Source organism: Penicillium cosmopolitanum, assembly GCF_028827165.1.
Source record: "Penicillium cosmopolitanum strain IBT 29677 chromosome Unknown utg000012l:1.0-3308103.0:1.0-3310761.0, whole genome shotgun sequence".
NCBI classification, from domain to species: domain Eukaryota; kingdom Fungi; phylum Ascomycota; class Eurotiomycetes; order Eurotiales; family Aspergillaceae; genus Penicillium; species Penicillium cosmopolitanum.
The window spans coordinates 1,481,223-1,502,738 of record NW_026622682.1 but is presented as its reverse complement, the minus strand read 5'-3'; the positions used below and the strand labels follow the sequence as shown (position 1 = coordinate 1,502,738).

Genomic DNA, 21,516 nt, shown 5'->3' with positions numbered 1-21,516 from the left:
TTCCCGAGTGAAATTGCCCCTCCAGAGCACAGTCGAATCGTCACCTCGAATAATCCTACGCATAACCACCAGTCCGGTAACAGCGACATCCGATCATCAAGCTTCCTCTCCGCGCGAACACAGCCAACAACCAACCCCCCTCTCAATACACCATGCCTGCCTCCGTTCACTCCCAAGAGCCCCAAGAGGCAGATCAATCCATGATCGACGCCGAGCCCGAGGTCGACCCCATCATGCTGGAGGAGAAGCGCGTTGTAGTGGTTCGTTATACACCATTTCCAACGGCAGGACTGGGCCTGAGAAAGAACTTCTTCTCTTGATCTTGGTTTTTGCTCTACTTTAATTTGTCGCGGCAGTGGCTTTTTGGAATAAGAACAATTATTAACTTAACCCGTCTGATTCTAGCTCCCCGGTTCCTCTGAAACATCCGCCTCGTTCCAGTTTGAAAACGAAGGCCATACTATGGGTAATGCGTTGCGATATGCTATTATGAAGAAGTAAGTTGAGTCGAGTCGAGTTTGGGAGGGGACTAGTTCTTGTTCTTGTCGCATAACATAACATAACTAACTGATATATCTTCTATAGCCCCGCCGTTGAGTTCTGCGGATATACCATCCCCATCCCTCTGACCCCAAGATGCACCTTCGCATTCAGACAACTGGTAAGTTTAACAAAATGGAATGGATGGCGCTCCTGCTCCTTGCCCCGCACGCCACGTTGTATGATATCTATATCTATTTTTTGTCAGAACTGACCCGGAGGTTTATAGATACTACCACTGCCCTGGAAGCTTTGGAGAAAGGCTTCAGCGACTTGATGGATCTTTGTGATGTTGTTACGGAGAAGTTCACTGATGCTCGGGATCAATTTAACGAGGAGAACAGTAACCGCATGCAATCTTGATTGAGCTTGACTCGAGTGTGTGTTAGTGTATGTGTACTTCTCAATCTTGACGAGATTGAAGCTGAACTTTATGTTTTTGCATTTGTTTTTGGGGCGTTTGGGTTTGAGCTTGATCTTGATTGTGGCTCCCTTTTTCAAAGAAAATTGCGTGTATTGGTGCTTAACTGGCTAGTTAGTGGCTAACTAGCTGGGACAGTACAAGGAAACATATGTATTTATGTGGTCGAAGAGTATAACGAGGAGTTGCATATTTACCGAGGTTTTTCTTCTTTCTGGCTGGCGAGATTTGGATTGTAATGTTTCGTTTATCGATCTATACCTACCTAATGGCTATTGATTGGTTTTTGAGGATACTGGTACTACTGGCGCGAGTTGAATTTATTAGGTAATGTTGCTGACCTGTAAGTCCCATTTAATTGGTCGTTTGAATTACTTCCATATCTATAACCGGAGAACCTGATCATCAAAGACATACGCAAAGTCTCATCAAGGGGTACTAGTAATCCTCTATCAATTTCTCGTTCAACTAAATGGAGGAAATTCACAGATGATACTACTACCACTACTACAACTACACCTACAACAAGAATACGTTCACAAAACAGAAATCGCCTTGGAAAAAGACAAAAGATTCGGCGACCTACTCAGACAATATTTACACATCATGTCTTCGCCGATGGGACAGCTCCACCGGCTATCATGCCATATACTGGCGATAAAGGAAAAAGTGACTAAAGGGAAGAGGGATTGGCGGGGGCGGGGTATGGATGGAATGGTCTTTTCAATTGCGGCCCTCCAGGAAGCCGGAGACGAAGTTGCGGGGTAGTCGGGCACCGGGGTCCTCCTCTGGACGGAAGTACTTCATGACGTGGGAGAGTTGCTTCCAGTAGTTTAGGGTTTCCTGTTTATGTCGATTAGTATTGGATTCCGTCAAGTGGGGGAGGGAGGGGGTATCGCAATGGTGATAGGAATCCATTTGTGACGGTTGAATGCAATGCGGATTCGAGGTGGGGTGGATTTTGGACGAGGGTAATCCTTCTTTTGTTTCCCTTTTTGCATTCGTCCATTTCGCGCAAAGTGCTGCATAACGTATGGGATTGCATTGCATTGCATTGACCGTCCAACAAGTGGATTCCTATCGCTTGTGATCATGATGCCGGGACTAACCTGGAACTCGGCGTGGCTCTGGAAGAGCAGCACGTCAACGGCAGGAAGCTGGCTGACGTAGCGGTGCTTCTCGAACTCCTGGCGGACCTTGGTGCGAATGGCGGATACGGGCATGTTCAGAGAGTACATGGTCTGGATCTCGGGGGACTGTAGGCGTGAATCTTGTTAGCTTGACCGTCATGATTAGACCTCCCCATCCGAGCCGTCCTGATCTATGAAAGCGTAGCAACCGCCTCTCTGGTCCATTTGAAAGCGTCAAGGGGCCGAAATAATGTGACTTTTTGAAACGCAACAAGGGCAGGGCGGGTATCGGGTCGGGGGATATGAAGGGTAAACTGACCGCGCGCAGCCACTCCCGGTAGGTCTTGAGAACGCGGAACTTGGCATCGGTCCAGTTGACGGCTAAATGAGTGGAAAGAGATCCGTTAGCTTAGCTGTACACTGCGAGCAAGGCTCAATTGCAGGTGCATTCCGGGCGAGCAGTCGGAACACCTCGGGGCGATGAAGGAGGGGAGTCCAGGACGAGAACGTACAGGAGCGCGTCCGCTGCGCAAGGTAGGTAGGGTTGATAGTCATGGTGAGAGATTGGTGTCCGCTTGGTCCGAAGATCAGGGAAAAGAGGGGAGAATTGGAGGTTCACAGCGAAGCTCTGATGGTGGAGGTTTCACAGGTGAGGTTTGGGTGGGTGGAACGGGGCGGTCTTGTCACCGCCTGCCTGATTAAAAATTTCTTTCTTTGATTTCGGCGCAACGCTGATTTGCCTCGTTCTTTTCTTCTGATAAACATTTCCTTAAGAATTAACTCTTTACGGCCGGATTTATTTCTTGGTCTTTCTATTCGGATCACAGACCTCTGGATCCCTTTCGCCAATAATCCCACGGTCTACCGACAGCCCTCACGCCGCAAAATTTCCACCGGCGCATTTTTCCGCCTCACGACTACGAATCTCGATCAATCCTCCCACACTACGATATGGCGCCCACGAAAGGGTCGTCTAAAGGCGCCTCTGATGGAGGTAGCAAGGGCTCCAAGTCTTCCACAGTCTCCGGTGGCTCGCGTGTGAGCAAGCCCAAGAGCAACGTCAAGCGTCCTCCTCCCAAGGAACAGAAGAATAAGGCACGCACCGAGCAGACAAATCTCCAGAAGAAGAAGAAGAGAGTCTACACAGATGCCGAGCTGGATTTGCCCAAATTGAACGCTATCACCCCTGTTGGTGTGGTGAAGCCAAAGGGCAAGAAGAAGGGCAAGGTTTTTGTGGATGATCAGGTACGTTTACTATGGCTTTGGGTGGCCCAATTCAAATTTCAATTGCTATGATTCAGTTGCTGTGATACTAATGTTCTGTTTTCTTTTTCAGGAGGGCATGATGACAATTCTCGCCATGGTAAATGCGGAGAAGGAGGGCCAAATTGAGTCCAAGATGATGAAGGCACGCCAATTGGAGGAAATCCGGGAAGCAAAGAGAAAGGAGGCCGAGGCCCGCATGACGGAGAAGAAGGACAAGCTGGAGGCTGTTAAGGATTCCATCCGGCAGAAGAAGAAGGCCGCCAAGGGCGATGACCGAAAGGCTGCGCCCTCATCGGCCAAGTCCTCCGCCAAGGGAAAGCGGAAGAGTGTTTCATTTGCTTGAACAAGATCACAAAAGCGACTATTGTCTATACCATCTCATGTATCTAGACCAGGGGTTTGGCGTTCTGACTGGGTTAGGTCTAATTCTAAGATTTTTCCAAAAAAAAACAACTTATTGTGAATAGCATTGTCAACCACGTCGGCGGAGCCTGATTCGATTATGGATTACGGGCTTTTATTGACGAACTATGAGAAATAGCGTTGCGTTTTATAAGAGAGACTAGACTGTGTTTCTTCTGAAACGAACATATTAAAGGAGACAATTTCGTGGTCCATCTATCGCTTATCATATACTATGTACAAACTAAACCCTTACCCAAACACCATTCCATCACATTGCACACATCACATTACATCAACAAAAAGCTCATAGCAACAGCCAACCCCGTCAATCCGCCCATGACTCGGAGCTCCGGCTTAAGAGAGGGACCATTGTTACCCCAGAAGTCATCCCAATTGTCCTTCACATTATCGCGGAAGTCATCGACCTTGTCAAAGATGCTACGGCCATCATCGTCATCATAGCGGCACTTGTCATCGTCGTCATCATCGCAGCAACCGTAGCGGCCGTTCTTCTTCCGGCATTCCTTATCCGAAGGACAGCCACCGGAGAAATCATTGGGACAGCAGCTATAAGATTCAGGGAAGCAAGCATTTCCGCACTTGACCTGGTCACTTGAACACTCGACATCGTCATCGTCGTCTGAGTCAGGTCTAGGGGAGCGAGCTAGGACTTGCGCTGGGCTCACGCGTCCTTGAGAGGGACTCAGGTTGTTCTCGCGACGGAGGATGTTTGAATTGGAATCGGCGGCGATGGTTGGACTGGCCAGAGCGGCCATTGGGGCCAAGAGTATAGCCCCGAAATAAATAGAGAAGCGCATTGTGTGGGATGGTTCGAAGTTGTGAATTAAATACCTTTGTAAATCAAGATTGTGAAGCAAAGGAGTTGTATAGATCGATAAACTCGAGATTGAGAACTGTGATGATAATTGAAGATAATAATAACACAAAACCTCGACCCAGGACGTGCTTTATATACAATTAACAATTAACAATTAACTACAAAGCCCTGCATCAATCTCATCTCTGAATTGTGATATCGGTGGCTGAAGGTGTAGATCGGGCCGTCATGCCAGAAAGGGACTCACCCAGCGCGACAAGGCTGAGTAGAACAACATTTTGGACCCCATGCCAAGAAAAGGCCTCTCGCCAAGAGTCCAACACCGCTACAGCTAAATTGGCGACGCTGCTATACGAACTGTCGTATTGGGGCTTAGAGTGCAGATCAGTTGGTCATGCCGGAAAGGGAAGCACCCTGCGCTTTAGGGCTGGCGAGCATCCTTTTGGACCCTTTGCCAAGAACCCAAGCCACTCGCCAAGTCCAACACCGCTACTATCAACGCTCGTATACGTATGAAAAGAGGCATCAAGATTACTCAACTTATGAGAGAATGTGCTCAATCATTGTTGATGTGTCCCAGCGGCCTGCTTACATCTTGGCCCCATTTTTAGGCTTCTACTAATGTGTGGTTTGTTTACTCATGGCGGAGATCTCACTCAGAGCATAGCTAAGTAATCAATATCTGAATAGACCTCAATTTCGAGAATAAATGTAGTAGAAGGGAATACAAGCTCCTTCATGATCCATTAGTTTACCATGTAAGAGTAGCAGCATTCAGAAAAATCAAACATGATGCTGACTCTTACTAGTAGTGACTATGACAGGCATGTCCTAGGTTCTCTCAAAACTTCAGGATATGATCTTAGCATTGTCTTCAAACTTGGAAACTTCGGTTTGAAGTAGTTGGTCCTGTGTTCTATCCCGCCGGCCGCCGGGACTGAAATCGATCAAAAAACTGAGATCTGACATCAGCAAGCTACAGTAAAAAGAGAATATAAAAAGCAAAAAGAGATGTGACCAGACCCGGGCTCGATCCGAGGACCTCATCGGTGTTAACGATGCGTCATAACCAACTAGACTATCCGGCCAACTTGTTATGAGAGGCTACCTCATTTTGACATCACGAAGCTATGGTGAGTATATGAGGCCCCAAACTCAGATTTTGGAGCCCAGGACATCACAATAAGCTCCACCAAGACATATAGAACATAAACCATCTGTTCCTGATAGAATACATTCAGTACTTTTTGAGGAAAAAAATCATGGCTCTTTGTCCTCAGCCTCAATGCCTTGTCTTGCTCAGTTTTTAGCCAATACATGTGTTTGTGAGCTCAGTAAAACTCCAAAAAATAATCCAGTGGCATCGGCCTGCTGGTCTATGCTCAAGAGGCATGCAAAAAGCAAAAAGTGACCAGACCCGGGCTCGATCCGAGGACCTCATCGGTGTTAACGATGCGTCATAACCAACTAGACTATCCGGCCGCTTGATGATGACAAATCATTTGCTGGCATACAAATCTCGCTGCCTAGAGTCCCAGGCATCCTTGCATAACTAACTAACTAATAAGGTCTTCTATAGTTTATTCCCACTACTCACAACCACCTTCCTCCTCTCTCTCCCCCCTAATTTAGTCTCATAACAATTAACTATTACTCCAAGCTCACCTCTTCTTTGCGTTTGGGCGCCTTTTCTCCCCAAACCCTATAAAGCTACTGAATGCGATTCCTCCTCTTGTCCTTCATGATATAGTATCAATGTTGGTTGCTCCGACTCATCTTGATTCTTATATTTCCAGTGGATAATTTCACTCCGCTGCCACGTTGGCCGACAGCTCGATTCTATGTGACGATATATTGTGAGTCATCGGACTCTGGGTTATGAGGACAGCGAGGAGTGAATTGCAGATATTGCTATTATCGCGATTGAAATGACGGAGCGCCGTAACATTTCTGCCCAGCGCGGCTTCGAGTGGGTTGACTGTTTATTGGAGCAGATATCTGAACATGAGAAAGACCATAACTTAGCTCCCCTTCTCCCCTTCTTGCGGCCATTAAATAAATCAATGCTTCCCTTTTTGTCTTTGGACACAGATCAAGCATTGCGTGGATTTGCGTGGAATATTTAAGCATTGGGGCGGAGCGGCCGGCAATAGTTGAGTTTAGTTTAGCTGTTGATCAAGCAAGTCTATCTAATTCTGTGCTGTATTTTATATCTCCCGTGGTGTCTAATTAATATCATACAAGCTGCCATCTAGCTAATATTTCTTACTTTTTGTTGATATGTGGGTGTCTCGGATCCCAATCGCCGTGCCTCGAGAGAGCTTCGCTCTCTTCTCCGATTCTATCACCACTTTCGTTTTTACCTACTTTATCATCATTTCGTTGGTAAGCAAAACGTAAATAATGGCACTACTATTCCAATATTCCAATTCTGTACTTATCTATGATCATAGCGCTTCCAAGGCGATGGACATTGGTATTGTGGCTGGCCCCTACGAAAGTAATCCTGTTCTTCCAAGATATCCTCGACCAAACCATTGTTAGATTCTGATATCATTCTTCTACAATAAACTTTTCGGTTAACACCGAATACAATCATTGAAACTTCAAGCCGCAAGACCATTGCCGCAGGATAGCGGTCGACTTTTTCATTTTTCAAATAATAAAAAAACAAAAGGCGAAAAAAGCAAAAAGGAATGTGACCAGACCCGGGTCTCGATCCGAGGACCTCATCGGTGTTAACGATGCGTCATAACCAACTAGACTATCCGGCCATTGATGAAGTGACCAGGAAACTTTTGGCTTTATGATCCAAAGCAAGTCTCAGCGGTCATAAGATACCTTTGCGGTACGCCAAAAAGCCAGGAATTATCAACCAAGACTGTTGAATTTGATATCCCAGGCATACAAAAGAAGAAATATCGAGAAAGGGGGGGGGGGATACTTACATAAGCATCCCGTGGTCAAAATTAGACCACATTGTACTTTCAAGCTGGGCAGAATTAAGAATACACCCATAAAACGCAATACTACTTTTGGAGCTGTATTCAACAGGAAACCATTTGGTACAATTCTTGAAGACAGCGATTCCTAGATCACAGATCTGCGGTTCTGGTTACGCGAGGACTTCATTCAGTTCCGTCGCCAGCTTGGGAAGACGCCGAACTGCTTCAAGTTGCATTAGCCCGGCCCGATCACCTGGGCAGAGCTCCCTTGGACCGTACTAAACGTCTCAATTGGGTCATCGGGGCTCTTTATTCCTGCTGTGGTGCTCAGTACATGAGACTCTCATGTCTTTCCATGAATGATCGAACTGATATCGTCCTGGGGAGGTATTGTCATCATCAAGGGCAGAAATAGGTTTATATACTGGTATATCAAGATCCCTGATAATAGAAGGCCACTTACGCTCACTTTCAGATCCAAGGACATTTAGTTTCAGCGTGGGACTAAATTATCTCAGGAAAGATTGGTTCCCGAGTAAGACAGGTCCCGGGATTAACGTCTCTTAGGAGATGCCATTTCCCAATCATGTATTACCCTGCAGGTGATCTAACTCCCAAGAATTTATGGGCACTTAGAATATTCTTTCGCTCAATTAAATTATCACCGTAGTTACAGTACCTAATACTATATTCTTTGATTCGTTTGGATCCGGTCTATTATTTCTGCCGCCTTGTTCACATCAATGCAGCATATAAATCTGAACGGGGAGATCGATCCCCGATTCCGGTTTAGTGAGTTCTGAGGGAAACTTCGGCGGAATGCATCATACAACCAATTGCTATCCAAAAGAATTACCCCAACATAGTTTTGACCCAATATCCGTGTCGATTACCTTTTAGCCGCAACCTGGTTCCACTCACTAAATCTGGAAGCACTCTTCAAGCGGAGCTGGAGGAGGGAAGATTTGCTTCTCTGGCAAGAAAGAAATTTGGAGGTGACCTCTCTGGCGACGGCGTCGTAGGCTTCATGTGTTCCGATTTTAGCGACCAGGGCGCCCGCAAAGCTCCCATCACCCCTGTGCACCTTAAACACAACAGGATTTTAGGGTTATTCTCAGCTACCTTTTACCACATATGAGGCCGTCAATAGTACATTGTCAATAGAGATTAATGGAACAGCCATACGACCTTTGAACTAACCAAAAGAATATTTGAACAGTACGATTACGAAGAAGCGGCTATCTTGGAAATTTTAATTTGAGTAATATTGCCGGTGATTTATTTAATTCTCGTGCAGGTGCTCTTCAACGCTTTACAATTTGAGAGGAGAGAAGGCCAGCAAAGAGAAAATGACTGGGTGGATTGTCAGCGGCGAAGTCTTTGGATTTTTTTGGATCATAGTGGCAAAAGTGGAACCTCAACCACAACAAGCGGCCGGATAGTCTAGTTGGTTATGACGCATCGTTAACACCGATGAGGTCCTCGGATCGAGCCCGGGTCTGGTCACATTTCTTTTTGCATCTTGCGAGTATTTTTTTGAAGTTTTCGCAGTCAAGCACACGCCTGTATACCATACCAAGGCCAATGTACATCAATCAACATCTACTGACCTTCTCCCGTTTGCAGAAACCTTATTATAAATCTGGTGTTCACTGGCGTTTATTGGTATAAAATTTAAAGCAATAACCTTCAAGTTTCTTTGATATAGCTGATATAAGTTGTGGTACTATATATTGAGGAAATGAGGGAGCCAACCAAGCGTGGGGAGTCATATTTGGGCATGACCGGAGCACTGCATTTTTATTGTGACAAGATACGACTAGTAATATGTTCAACAATTAGGCCTTGCATACTAGAAACCTCACTCAAGGTCAAGCTAGTAATTGGCTGGAAAGGATCCTGCCGCAAAGTTTTTGTGGCCAATAGCAAATTTTTCGAATGGTCCCGGACGCGTTTTCCGATATCCAGTCTGAACTCGCTAGACCCTTGCCTACCCCATCATAACCAATCGCATCAGTTCTACCTTGGCCGGAACGTTTTGAAAGAAGGCGTTGATGCAATGGCTTACCACACGAAAAAAGGATTTACACGTGGTGCTTCACCTGGCACGACTACAGGTGAGTCTAGTATACTCCTCGGGTAGCCTACTGTCTCTATGCAAAAGAACCGACTTAGAAGTAGACAGCTGCGTCGGTCCGGATTATTCCCGCGAGGTCCGGTATGTACTCAAGTCCTGCCCAGGATCCACGCTCCGATCTTCATCTCCGCAATTCATACCCCTAGAGCACGATAATCGCGATAGCTTCAGCCTCTACTTAGCTACCAAGATTCAATAGATCAAGTATTATCCCGCACCTGCGGCTTGCTCACCTAGAAAGAATTATCCCTTCCAAGTTTAATGTCTGAACACTCCAAAGTAGTGGACTACTAGTAAACAGCCTGGCATCATGTTAGTATATGAAACAACATAATAAGAATTATTACTACTAGTAGTGCCGGTGTGAGCTCCGACTATTCGGTTACCAGCCCTTGAGGTTGTGATTTATGGTGCTCAGGTTTTGACTATAAGCGCTTTGATATATATAGTATTGTGTTGCTGTGACAAATTGACCGCGAACATGAATAAAATTATTTAAATTAGCAGCAGAAAGAGAGTGTATACACATGCCTTTGATTTCATGTTCTATATTAGATTTGATTATCATAAGACCATCCTATGGGCAGTTTGCCATTTATTTGGTGATTTTATTTGCAGCTCGAGGGCGAGTGAATTCTTTCTTATAGCATCAAATCGAGCCCGTCTTCAACAATGGCCGGATAGTCTAGTTGGTTATGACGCATCGTTAACACCGATGAGGTCCTCGGATCGAGCCCGGGTCTGGTCACATTCCTTTTTGCCACTTGCCAAGTGGATCCTTGATCTCGTAGACCCAGTGATCGATTTGGGCGAAGTTTTAATTTTTGCTTTATGGTATTTGTTACATATGTGGTATCTCGGGTATAATTGTGATCTAAGCGCGAAGCCGCAGTCATATGTGGTTGCAGTAAATGGATTTTGATAACCGCAATACGACTCGGACGGTTGTGATGGACTTTTTATAACTGCGGTGAAGTAACTTTACACCTCAAAGGAGGTGTACAGCAAAGAAATAGCAGTGCAGAGCCAATGAGCAGTAGCTGTTGTATAATAATATCGCGAATATTTCTCGCGTAGACGATGTTCCAGGTCAATAACGTGACATCTCAGCTTTCATCCGGGATGTGCCGGATAGAGTGCTTTCGTGATAAAGCTCTAATCGTTGCACGAGTCGCAATACAACGGCTGTCATGGCCCAGGCAAAATTCCCTTTATCATGCTGTCGAACAACATTCAGATACAAGAGGTCATATTGAAGTAAGGTCAAGTCATGGGAGTTAATCAAATCTACCTTAACGACTGCCAACCGATACCGAGCAATAGCCGACTCTTGCTGTTCCCTAAGCGGTCAAAACACCGAGCAAGTATAATGCTCATAATCACAAATAAATACATGGCGCAAGATAGTGTTTAATCTGTTGTTTCAAGAGAGTCCTCCGAGTCGTTCACTTGCGCCAGAATATCTTCCAGGCTTTGCCGGTGTACGATGGTTACAAGCGTAGCCACGTTTTCTAGACAGCTTTGCCAGATTACCTCCCCCTACAGGGAGATAGAGTAATTGAATGGCAAGCGTTGATCTATGAATTTAAGACCAAATTTGTAGCATGTTAATGCTATGCATTTTTGGTTCGATGAAACAGACCCATCCTCGACTGTGAAGAGTTCTCGCGGAATCCCAGAGGTATTTATTTCGGTTGAACTTTTTTGAATTTGTTGAGAATATGAACTTTCCAACAGGCCAGGTGCCTCATCGTGGAATCTGAAATCTTCACTGAGATTGAAGGTTGCTTGTTCTGGCCGGCGCATCCTCGCTGCTAAACCCGAAATTTAAGTGTGTCTTTTATTTTGTGCGTTTCGCACAGAACGGGGAAAAATGGCGCTCAATATTAGCTTGGATACTGTTTGAACATGGTCTTGCCGGTTACAGCAGATTTCTTTTCTCCCTCGGCAGTAGACGCAGCTCAACGAATTTAGCTCTATAGTTGCAATGGCGTCCCTCGCTGGTGCATATCGGCCTGAATTTCCAAAAGAAACCAAGCTGGGGCTTGGAATCAATTGGAAATTTTTGACTCGTGATTGACACACAAAATGCCAATATTGGGTATGTTGAATTTGAGTGCAAAGGATCCGAGTGACTGAGTCGATACCCGGAACTCGGAGCCAGGACAGCGCGAAGTCCGCGAGTACCCACAAAAACCTTCAGGGGAAACTCGATAGACCAGATGCGGCGGCGACAATGAAATTATATAAATTTCCGGGGCGTCGGGTTTTGGGCTTCGGGTTTTGGGATTTGAGATTCGGGCCCCGGGCCTCTCAGTGCCGAGCCGCGATCTAACAACATTTGTATGGGTGAGGATAAAAGATGTTGTTCGTACAGCAAAGAACATAGTATTCTATCAGCAACTCATCGCAGAAGCAAGGTCTATAACCAAATTTGAAGTAGGCTCATACTATTATGCATGAAGTAATATCTTCTAACCAGTGACTTCAGGTTACTAACATACACCTCTCACAAAATGGCACCCATTCACAAACCCCTCGACCGCTCCACCACCTTCGATGCCATGCTCTCCGTCAGCCCTGCCGTGGGCCCCGTCGTTCTTCTCAATATCATTTCGCTTCCCCAGGAGCAAATAAGGAGTCATTCCTAAAGACTTGGACCCGTACCGCCGATTTTCTCAAAGTAGCGCCCGGCTACATCTCCACTCAATTGCATGGCGCTATTGGAGATGGCAATTTTATCGTCAACTACGCCGTTTGGGAGAACAATGGGGACTTGAAGAACGCCTTGTATCATCCCGAGTTTAGGGAGATCTGCGAGGATTTTCCGGATGGCACTGAGTTCCGCGCATGTGTTTTGCAGAAAGAGGCTATTCCTGGAGTTTGCGTGGGGTTGTGAATTTATCAATGAACAGCAAGCCAATACAGGCGGGAGATAGGGATCAATATTTGAAACGGGGAACAGGGTGGGATTAGTGCAAATTTGACGAGAGGGCAGTCTTGCAGCTGCTAGATTATCTTCGTCCAAGCCTCTGTGCTTTCAAATGTATGTCGCATTGCAATGGGAAGGACCGCAGACAGTTCAACAATGACAGCCCTCGTTTGAACCCTTAAAATTTATACTCACATCCTCCAATCAATGGCCTTTTATATCTGCATAGAAAATTTTGATTTCAAAGAGAATAATAACAAGTAAGCCAAGGTACGCGAAGTAATATCGCCATTCAAGAGTGATGGGGTTAACGAAAATTTAAAATTTAATTGGGTGAAGGTGGCAAAACTGATTATCCCCAGGTTCTGCCATTAAACCGGACCTAACCAGCTCACTTAAAGCAGAAGTGTGCTAGATGATACGGAAAATAGCCTACAGTACTCTTGACAGGTCCCGTATATGAGGCCGCAACTCCCACCTGAATCAAGTTCTGGTTGATAGTGCCATAAGTGGAGCAGCTAATATATCAAGCGGCCGGATAGTCTAGTTGGTTATGACGCATCGTTAACACCGATGAGGTCCTCGGATCGAGCCCGGGTCTGGTCACATATTTTTGCATTTTTGGAATATTTTTTGGCCTAGGATTTGGTCTACTATCTCAGACTCATTTCGGGCTGAAAGAGACTCGGTCGCTCCGCCGGACGGTGCTAGTTGAAAGCGGTATTGATCAAATGACCTACATTTTGCCGGATCTAGGAATGTGTAATAGTAGCTAGGTTGATTTGGTCTTGCGAAAGAAATAAACGCTGTCTATTATTTATGAACTGTAAGTCTATCATGATCTATCACAAATAGCTATGCCGAGATTGGTAGCTTAGTAGCTCTGATCTCTCTTCATGTATGTCCCCATCTATTTCTGGAACTTCATATCCAGCTTCCGCAGCACAGAATGGAACTCAGGCCGAGGGGCCGCATCGATATCCTTTCCAGGACCGGGATGGCTGGCAATGTGGCCTGGCAGTTTCGCAGGGTTTTCAACAACACCCGGGATATTAGTGTCTATTTCTCGGGCCATCTTATTCAAAAAGTTATTGACAGGCTTCACGAACCACCGTGCGCCTCCGAACTCAAACCATCCCAAGTGACCGCCCCATGAGGTAGTAACCATGACACCGTATGGTGTTTGGGCCATTTCTTGGAACGGGAGGGCATCGTATGAAGCGATCTGGTAATCGTTAGCCAAAAGTTCAACTCATGCAGTAGTTTTGGAGCCAGGGTGCCTTACGGGGTCATCTTCGGCCTGAACACAGAGGAATGGAATGCGGATGTTGAGCATGGCGTCTGTTGAGGAGGCGTCGCGATAGTATGCGCCTTCGGTCGGGTATCCCCAGGTTGGGCATTGCAGGTGACTATGTGATCCAATGGTTAGTACATATATGCTTATATGAATATGAAGAGATCGTGTATGATCGTGAATGCAGGCTTTCTTACCGGTCGAATTCATGCAGATAAGTGATGCTCATCACCGCTTCAGGGTCGATGCGAGGGTTTTTCGAAATTTCTTCGATATGCCTGATGGTAGATAGGATGAGTGGCCATTTCATGATACCAAGGGCATAAATTGCGAACTCACGATTTGAATAATTTCTTCATGTTTGTGCCCATCGTTTTACTGTATGCTTCCCGACCGAGGAAGTTCGACTGCAAATTAGCCGATCCGATGTCCAAGTTCCAAGGGCTTGCGCAGATAACAGCTGCCTTCAATTGGCAGTCTTCTCCCTTCTTCTCCGAGGTACTATGTAGCATCATGTTAGCTTGTCGAAACAAATGACTTATTGGTTCGCTTCATTGGAATCACCGAACGTACATTAGCGAGAATATTTGCACCGAGCGAGAATCCGATGCCAAACAGCGGGCGATTGGGGAAGTTTTTCCTGAGCCATTTCACGGATTGACGGACATCCCAGGTTGCGCGGGCATTGTATAACACACCGGTGCTGATCTTTGTCTGAGCGCAGCCCCGCGAGTTAACCACACATGCCTCCCAAGTACCATCTTCGACGAGAGGGGCAAGAATATGGCGCAGGTAGACTTCGTGAGAACCACCACTCAAACCATGGAGAAGAACCAACATAGGCTTGTTGTCATCGGATGGCAGAGCAGCGAGTTCTTCTTCAGAGTAGAAAGATGTTCGCTCCGGCAGACCGTCAGGTTGGGTATACTTTCTTGCTTCGTCGGTGAGTTCCCCGCTCGGGGGCATATCGTACGGCTTCACCGCAAAATCAATCGCATAAGAGCCGGCAAACATGGGCGTTTCCGACTCGAACATCTTGCGCTTATAGTAAACGGGAACATTGTCGTGTTTCAATGTCGTCCAGACTGTTTGCAAATGACCATTGAAGAGGAATGGGTTCAGGTTGCATGATTCTGGAGTCGCGTCCCGGCAGATATCCACCAGGGATATCTGTTCCTTGCCGCCGGACTTGGAGGCTTTGGTTAAAAGGAGTCGGTTATCCTTGGCGTGGTAGAAGGAAACGCGACCCGAGGGACGAAGCCACGAAAGAAGTCCCATGGCGACCAGCCCTGATAAGAGCAATGATATGGGGAAGGTAGCGAGTAGGTCTGATGCGATCGCCGACATTAGGGGTGTATCTCATGCAATAAATGGAAGGTGATATGCAAATTAACAATGCGAGCGAAGATGCAAAACGAAATGTTCAAAAATCGACCGTAATAGTCGAGAGATGAGAATAAATCGCAAATCTCGAATTGCCAAATTGGCAAATCTTGGAACTGTTCCAAATTCGAGATGGACCTCGGCCCAAATTTAGATGACTCAGCATTTGATGCCTGGTTCCTAAGGTTAAAAATGCCGCCTTTCTGCCTGAATACCGAATGCCTGAACCTTGAGGGGTTCCACTGTTCCACTCGGGCATCTCCTTCACCTTAACTTCTACCACTTCACAACTTCAACATCTACTCGACTTTACCCAATGGAATTGGGCACCTTCATTTACCCCCTGTGGTTCATTCTGAGCTTTCTCTCCGTCATTCTGTCTCACCTTCTATCCTATCTCCTCTCCTTGCTGGGCTTCCTTGTCTCCCCCTTATTATACATCGCCCATGGTTTACTCTCCATAGCATTGTGGCCCTTGCGATTACTGCTCAAATTCGAGGTACGAATTTCCACCAATTGGATGCTTACTATTTGATTTGTATTTGATTTGATATATTTTTCTATCCTGATTCACTGACCTATCACCAGGCCTTCATTCTTTTCACGAGTGGGGCCGTGTTTACTGGAGTCGTCGTAGGGTTATGCCTTTATCTCACTGGCGATGCTCTGACGCAATTTCTGCACTTATATCCTTCGCCTCAATCATCTGATTCAACGGAGCTTGTCCGTCCGAAGGAAGAGCCTTATGACTGGGAAGCCAAGATCAAGGACGAGCGCTTCATGTCCTCGACGATCCTGGAGGAAGAAGAGACTAGTCAGGTCTCAGAATGATGTACATGAATCGAAGGTTTTAAGGCATATGCAGAGCGCTAGGGTTTTCTTTTCTTGAATTTACAGGCGTGAAATGTTTTCCAGTGGAGTGGTATCAAGACGATTGCATGGACATTATTCAGAGATTAATCAAAGACCTCTATTGAGAAAACAGCCTGTAAGCACCGGATGGCATAGGGGAGACAGTTTTTCCGGTGGCAGGAAAAGTTAGATGGATCTGCCGCACTCGATGTGGCTATACGGCGCTGTTTTCAATGTCTTTTCTATATTCCAGATTTGACATTCGTCTTTATGGAGCTTGGATGCTAGATGTCTTGCTTCGTGTGGGGAAGCACCTGCATAGCTATTAACTCATTAGATGGGCCCTAGCAGTCAAAAGAATATTCATTGAAGGACAACGCCCAATTATTTCCGAAAATTTAGTACACAGGGCATACCGCCTCCAACAAGCACTTTTGAGCAATGGGGATCACCAATCACACTCAGCAACAGCAGCAAGATCCTCGGTACACAGAATCAACACATGTTTTCCAGTTCCATCACAAAGCGCTCTACTTCCAGGAGAGGAAATCCAGGAGAGCGTCCAAGACAAATATAGCATCTAGTAAGCTCTGATATGTATGTCAGCCTGGCATGTAGTGATTACTACGATAGTAGGGCACTTACGTTGAATCAGGGTTCGTTCTTCTACGAACTTTGCTGTAGTCCCGTACTGCTGAGCCTTTTGCGAAATTGTGAGGCAGTTCTGGCCGTCCTGCAGCTCACCATTATTATCACTTCGAGAAGCTGAGTACGGTCGGGCTTCTGCCGGATGCTCGGAAGTATTGACCGGAAAGATGCCCCTTTCTTTAAGATACCCTTCCACGTCGTAACAATCGAACCAAGCATCCTGCATCTCATGAGCGAACTGCTGATTAGTGGCATCTATGGATTTTTGCCTGTCAATAATATTTTCCGTGATATAATCCCTCCGGTAATCGATGTAGTGCGACCCGGCACCACCAATACCAAAGAAAGGGACTTCCAGCTCACCAGAATGGATGTGGAGACCATTCTGCAGAAGTGTTTGAAGAATATGTGACAAGCGTTGCCGTGTCACTTTGCCTAAGGGAAGCCCAAATCTTTGTTCAATAGTCTGGGGACGAGAAGTTGGATCAGTTAGGCATTTGTATCCGACTTTAAGACAGGCAAGGCGAAGTCGATTGACGAATCCTGATTCTACACTTTTCCTTGTGGTGGTATTGTCACTGCGAAATGACAGAAGTGGAGAGTAGTGAGTGGGAATAATGGTGCCGTCGGCGAGATTGCCTTTGGCTTCAGCGCTAGCAAAGGCGTTCCTAATGTGTAAGGTTGGGTCCGGGGGCAACAAATAGCTGTCGGTTTCCACCCTCCCAGGGCCTCCATCCACGATTGAAACTGCCTGGTTTGTGAGAGACAGAAAGTGTTTCGTAGATCGCTGGATCGTCTGTGCAAGATCTGGTGCCAGAGCCAACGCCCCGGATTTTACCAGATCATCACTCAAGGAAAGAAATGTTGTGCTCATTTGCTCCACAAGTCCTTCCAAATGATGAATCCGGTCATTTAGTGATGCTATAGTAGATTCTTTGCGCTCGCGATATGCTTGTTGTGCTAGCCTGATTTGGGTTTTGCGTTTCTTGTAGTTCAGCTATAAGTTCAGTATATGTCTCTGGTTGGACAAAACACTAACATTTTTGCTCGTCTCTTCTCCTGGTTGTATTCTTGGACGCCCTCTCTTTTTTTCCTTGCGGGTTTCTCCCAGAGGGGTTATTGTTTGCGCCCTCGGCTCCTAGTACGCCCGTTGGAAAAGAAATAGTAGGATCGGTCATTGATATTATTTTCTTTCCATTGGGTTCTCCACTGCTGGAAGAAGAAAGGTCTTTCAATATGTGGCTGGTTTTGAGTGTGTGGTCTGCGCTCGTTGATACGGTGGTGGACAGAATGCGAAACGGCAGCATATGTCCAAGCCTTCGTGTGTGATATCGGGAGTGCAATATGTATAAACAGTGTAAATATGCCAATATTTAGTGGCTCTGTTTTTAATTATTTCAAGTTTATTACTGGTGCACTTGGTTTGCATTCTCCACATATTACACTACACGCTCCGCTCCACGGGAAACCTGACATGTATTTTGGAGCACGTTGTTGCATTCCTGAAACTCTTGGCAGGTTTGTATCCCTGTCGACAATTTTGATTATTCATCAGCTGGAGGTGTGGATAAAACCAGAGCATTTCTAAACTCTCCGCGCTGAAATAGCTGACTACAAGTGGGTGCTGGGGTATATAAAGTTCAGGATCCACAACTCATATGGCATGAGTATCGAAAAGAAAAGCTCTTTCATCCCAGCCTCTACTAAGAAATTACCATTCAATTTCTGGCGCCCGATATACTATGGCTTTCCCTAACCGCCTCTTTACTCGTTCAACATGGCGCTTCATCGGCCTTGGCCTAACGACGACTGTCTTTTCTCTCGGAGCCTTGGCCCTTATATCTCCGTCTGTTGCTGCAAGCTCTCTTGGGGTCGTACCTACTACACCAGAAGGCCGTGACATAGCCGACAAAGCAATGATATTCCTTGGGATACGCGATATAGCTGTGGCAGGTGCGCTGTTTTGGCTTCATTGTGAAGAAAAGGGAAAAGAGATGGGAGCTATTTTGACAGCGTGGACTGTTGTATGTGTGGTTGATACATGGGTCACGATAATGGGGCCCAGAGGATGGGATAACGGTGTTTGGGGACTGTGTGGAGGCGCAGCGGTGGTGGCATTCGGCGGGCTAGGGCTGTTCCAATTGTAAGGTCTAGGGATTGATGGGGCGCTAAGGAATGTTGTGGTGGGAGGAGATCAAAGAAAGAAACCATTATATGTACTTCGCTTGATTAATTCGCTAATTCACTAGAGAAGTTCTGAGAGTATTGGCTGGCAATTTATTATCATCGGCCTTGAATATCCTTTGGGCCCGGAAGCATTGAAAATGTAAGAATAGAATAACGCAGGAATTACATCGGGTGGAACAAATTACCTCCCGGCACGGGTTTCTTTTACAAGAAACAAGGTACGACTGTAGGCCCTTGGCAGTACTACCGCTCCTAGTAAGGACCCTGACGTGCGAAATAGCAGCATCGGCAACATAAACGCCCATGAATTCCCCGTCAAGCAGAGTTCCAGACATGAGCAAAAGGAAGAGCAGTCCGTTAGTGTCGTTAAGTTGATCCGTAGTCCCACTTATCAAGACGAGGAATATTTGCAAGAGCATTGCGATGTAACGGTATTGAGGATAAATTTACTTGAATCATTTTCAGCGCCCTTATGTGTATTATGCACAGGGCACTGAATTATCATAAATCAAACAATGGTTAAAATTGAGTGCTTATTCATTATTTGTCATTGTTATTCTGCGTAATTATTTATGCAAAAGGTTATCTGAAGTACGGTCCGCTCTTCCGATCAACTTTGTAATGACCCTCGTGGTATTGACACAAGGGTACGGTTGGATCACTAATCAGACCATTACTACATTAAAGCATGCGAGGGCATTGAGCATAAACAACGATTACCAGGAACAGTGTGGGGCTCCTTACTACAGACTCTCTGGGTTGTTGGAAGTCTCGGAATGATTACTATTCAATCCAAAGCTAAATAGTCGGGTAAATCTCGGTATTGATATTTTTCCCCGTAGCAAATACTCGTATTTTTAAAGGTTCCGTGGTTCAGGTGGGTGGATCCTCGGAAAGTTTTTTTAAGCTTGTCTGTAAGCAGCTGAATAATGAGCTGGTCGTGGATAATGAAAACGATACTGCCATGACTCGACAACTCAGATCAACGATTCTCGTAGGGCCGTTAACTATAAAAACGGAGGCAGTCTATTAGTCCGTTAATTTGAATCCATTCAAGATCGTCAGCTTTCCAGTCATTCCAAACGTATCTTCCTCATGGCTTTCCAGAAACTCATTGTCATCCTCGGTGCCACCGGTAACCAGGGAGGTTCCGTTGCGGAAACATTCCTCCAGGAACCCGAGTGGCGCGTTCGAGCGGTTACTAGAAATCCTCTCGGCTCGAAAGCGCAAGCGTTAGCTGCTCGTGGTGCAGATATCGTTAAAGCTGACTTGAATGATCCATCGTCACTTGGCTCGGCATTTGAGGATGCGCATGTCATCTTCGCTGTTAGCGACTTTTGGGGGCTGTTTGGCGATCCCGCCAGTCAAGCGAAAGCAACAGCAGCAGCGCAGCCTCTGAATATCTGGGCCGCCAATCATGAGACACAACAATTGAAGGATGTTATCGATGCTGCAGCCAAGGTTCCCTCTTTGAAACGGTTTGTGCTGTCATCCCTGTCCGATGCAACCAAATGGTCTGGAGGGAAATACAGCCATGTCTATCATTTTGATTCCAAAGCAAATGGTGAGACTTATGGGAGAGAGAACCACCCCGAGCTATGGGCGAAAACGAGCATTTTCCAGGCTGGGTACTTTTTGAGCAACTTTGTCTCCAATCCAATCACCCTTCCTAGAAAGGTAGTGTGTTGCCCTCCTTCTACTTGAACATTAGCTTATTCTATGCAGAATTCCAGTGGAGTGGTCCAGTTTATTGGCGGACTCGACCCTGACGTGGAACTACCATTTATTGCTGCAGAAGAAGATACTGGGCCCATTGTCAGAGCCCTAGTGCTTGAGTCAGCTGCAAAGGAAGTTATCGGTTATAGAGGTCGCATTACGCTGCGCGACCTGATCGAAACCTTTTCGCAGGTGACAGGTATGAAAGCTGAAGCCGTCGTGCTTCCCAAAGGAGAGTCAGTTGTTCCATTTCCTTCTGAACTACAACGGGAACTCGACGACAACTGGGCTTATTGGAAGGAGTTTGGATACTACGGAGGCGATCCAGCCATCGTACATCCTCAGGATGTGAGTGTCATGCCATACTGTGTGAGGTAGTTAATTTACGCTAACATACATAGTTGGAACATACGCCCAAGCTCGATAGCGTGGCAGGTTATTTCAAAAAGCAAGACTGGTCCAACATCATTGGCTAGTAAGGGCTGGGATATTTTGACAGTAATCTACCTTGCTGATCTTGATTTGTGGAAGTGGCGGTCTAAAGTGTGTTGAAAGGTGTATGGATGCAGGGGTTGTTGGAAAATTAGTGCTTGTTAAAGTAGCCAAAGTACAGTACAAGTAGTTACTACTCTTTACTACTCTTTACTACTCTTTACTACTCTTTACTACTCTTTACTACTCTTTACTACTCTTTACTACTCTTTACTACTCTTTACTACTCTTTAATACTCTTTATCTAAAAGGCCAAGATCTTACAGCAGAATCGTGTACATAGGCGTGTCCCAAGGTGTAGTTAGTTAGTTATTGTGTGGCAAACTAGTA

The 21,516-nt window shown here is 45.9% G+C and overlaps 9 protein-coding genes across 9 annotated transcripts; 5 read left to right on the top strand and 4 right to left on the bottom strand.

Annotated features, from left to right (window-relative positions):
* Positions 1-152: 152 nt before the first annotated feature.
* Positions 153-903, top strand: N7509_013301 (DNA-directed RNA polymerase core subunit RPC19; the record flags this gene model as incomplete). Its single annotated transcript, XM_056637938.1, has 4 exons — positions 153-260; positions 406-497; positions 586-719; positions 770-903. 4 exons carry the CDS (start codon positions 153-155, stop codon positions 901-903), a joined length of 468 nt encoding a protein of 155 aa, XP_056481445.1.
* A 781-nt stretch (positions 904-1,684) lies between these two features.
* Positions 1,685-2,646, bottom strand: N7509_013300 (NADH dehydrogenase [ubiquinone] 1 alpha subcomplex subunit 6; the record flags this gene model as incomplete). Its single annotated transcript, XM_056637937.1, has 4 exons — positions 1,685-1,804; positions 2,071-2,217; positions 2,411-2,472; positions 2,604-2,646. 4 exons carry the CDS (start codon positions 2,644-2,646, stop codon positions 1,685-1,687), a joined length of 372 nt encoding a protein of 123 aa, XP_056481444.1.
* A 396-nt stretch (positions 2,647-3,042) lies between these two features.
* Positions 3,043-3,700, top strand: loc1 (the record flags this gene model as incomplete). Its single annotated transcript, XM_056637936.1, has 2 exons — positions 3,043-3,336; positions 3,428-3,700. The coding sequence occupies 2 exons, from the start codon at positions 3,043-3,045 to the stop codon at positions 3,698-3,700; spliced, it is 567 nt and encodes a 188-aa protein (XP_056481443.1).
* A 349-nt stretch (positions 3,701-4,049) lies between these two features.
* N7509_013298 (uncharacterized protein) lies at positions 4,050-4,580 on the bottom strand (the record flags this gene model as incomplete). Its single annotated transcript, XM_056637935.1, has 1 exon — positions 4,050-4,580. One exon carries the CDS (start codon positions 4,578-4,580, stop codon positions 4,050-4,052), a length of 531 nt encoding a protein of 176 aa, XP_056481442.1.
* Positions 4,581-12,198: 7,618 nt separating this feature from the next.
* N7509_013297 (uncharacterized protein) lies at positions 12,199-12,581 on the top strand (the record flags this gene model as incomplete). Its single annotated transcript, XM_056637934.1, has 2 exons — positions 12,199-12,322; positions 12,370-12,581. The coding sequence occupies 2 exons, from the start codon at positions 12,199-12,201 to the stop codon at positions 12,579-12,581; spliced, it is 336 nt and encodes a 111-aa protein (XP_056481441.1).
* A 943-nt stretch (positions 12,582-13,524) lies between these two features.
* N7509_013296 (putative hydrolase, alpha/beta fold family) lies at positions 13,525-15,255 on the bottom strand (the record flags this gene model as incomplete). The annotated part of the gene is made up of 5 exons (XM_056637933.1): positions 13,525-13,839; positions 13,900-14,023; positions 14,106-14,186; positions 14,248-14,399; positions 14,482-15,255. The coding sequence occupies 5 exons, from the start codon at positions 15,253-15,255 to the stop codon at positions 13,525-13,527; spliced, it is 1,446 nt and encodes a 481-aa protein (XP_056481440.1).
* Positions 15,256-15,607: 352 nt separating this feature from the next.
* Positions 15,608-16,122, top strand: N7509_013295 (uncharacterized protein; the record flags this gene model as incomplete). Its single annotated transcript, XM_056637932.1, has 2 exons — positions 15,608-15,790; positions 15,880-16,122. The coding sequence occupies 2 exons, from the start codon at positions 15,608-15,610 to the stop codon at positions 16,120-16,122; spliced, it is 426 nt and encodes a 141-aa protein (XP_056481439.1).
* Positions 16,123-16,673: 551 nt separating this feature from the next.
* Positions 16,674-17,832, bottom strand: N7509_013294 (bZIP transcription factor; the record flags this gene model as incomplete). The annotated part of the gene is made up of 3 exons (XM_056637931.1): positions 16,674-16,723; positions 16,789-17,788; positions 17,827-17,832. 3 exons carry the CDS (start codon positions 17,830-17,832, stop codon positions 16,674-16,676), a joined length of 1,056 nt encoding a protein of 351 aa, XP_056481438.1.
* Positions 17,833-20,073: 2,241 nt separating this feature from the next.
* On the top strand, positions 20,074-21,170 carry N7509_013293 (NmrA/HSCARG family protein; the record flags this gene model as incomplete). The annotated part of the gene is made up of 3 exons (XM_056637930.1): positions 20,074-20,658; positions 20,704-21,042; positions 21,096-21,170. The coding sequence occupies 3 exons, from the start codon at positions 20,074-20,076 to the stop codon at positions 21,168-21,170; spliced, it is 999 nt and encodes a 332-aa protein (XP_056481437.1).
* Between the last annotated feature and the right edge of the window lie 346 nt (positions 21,171-21,516).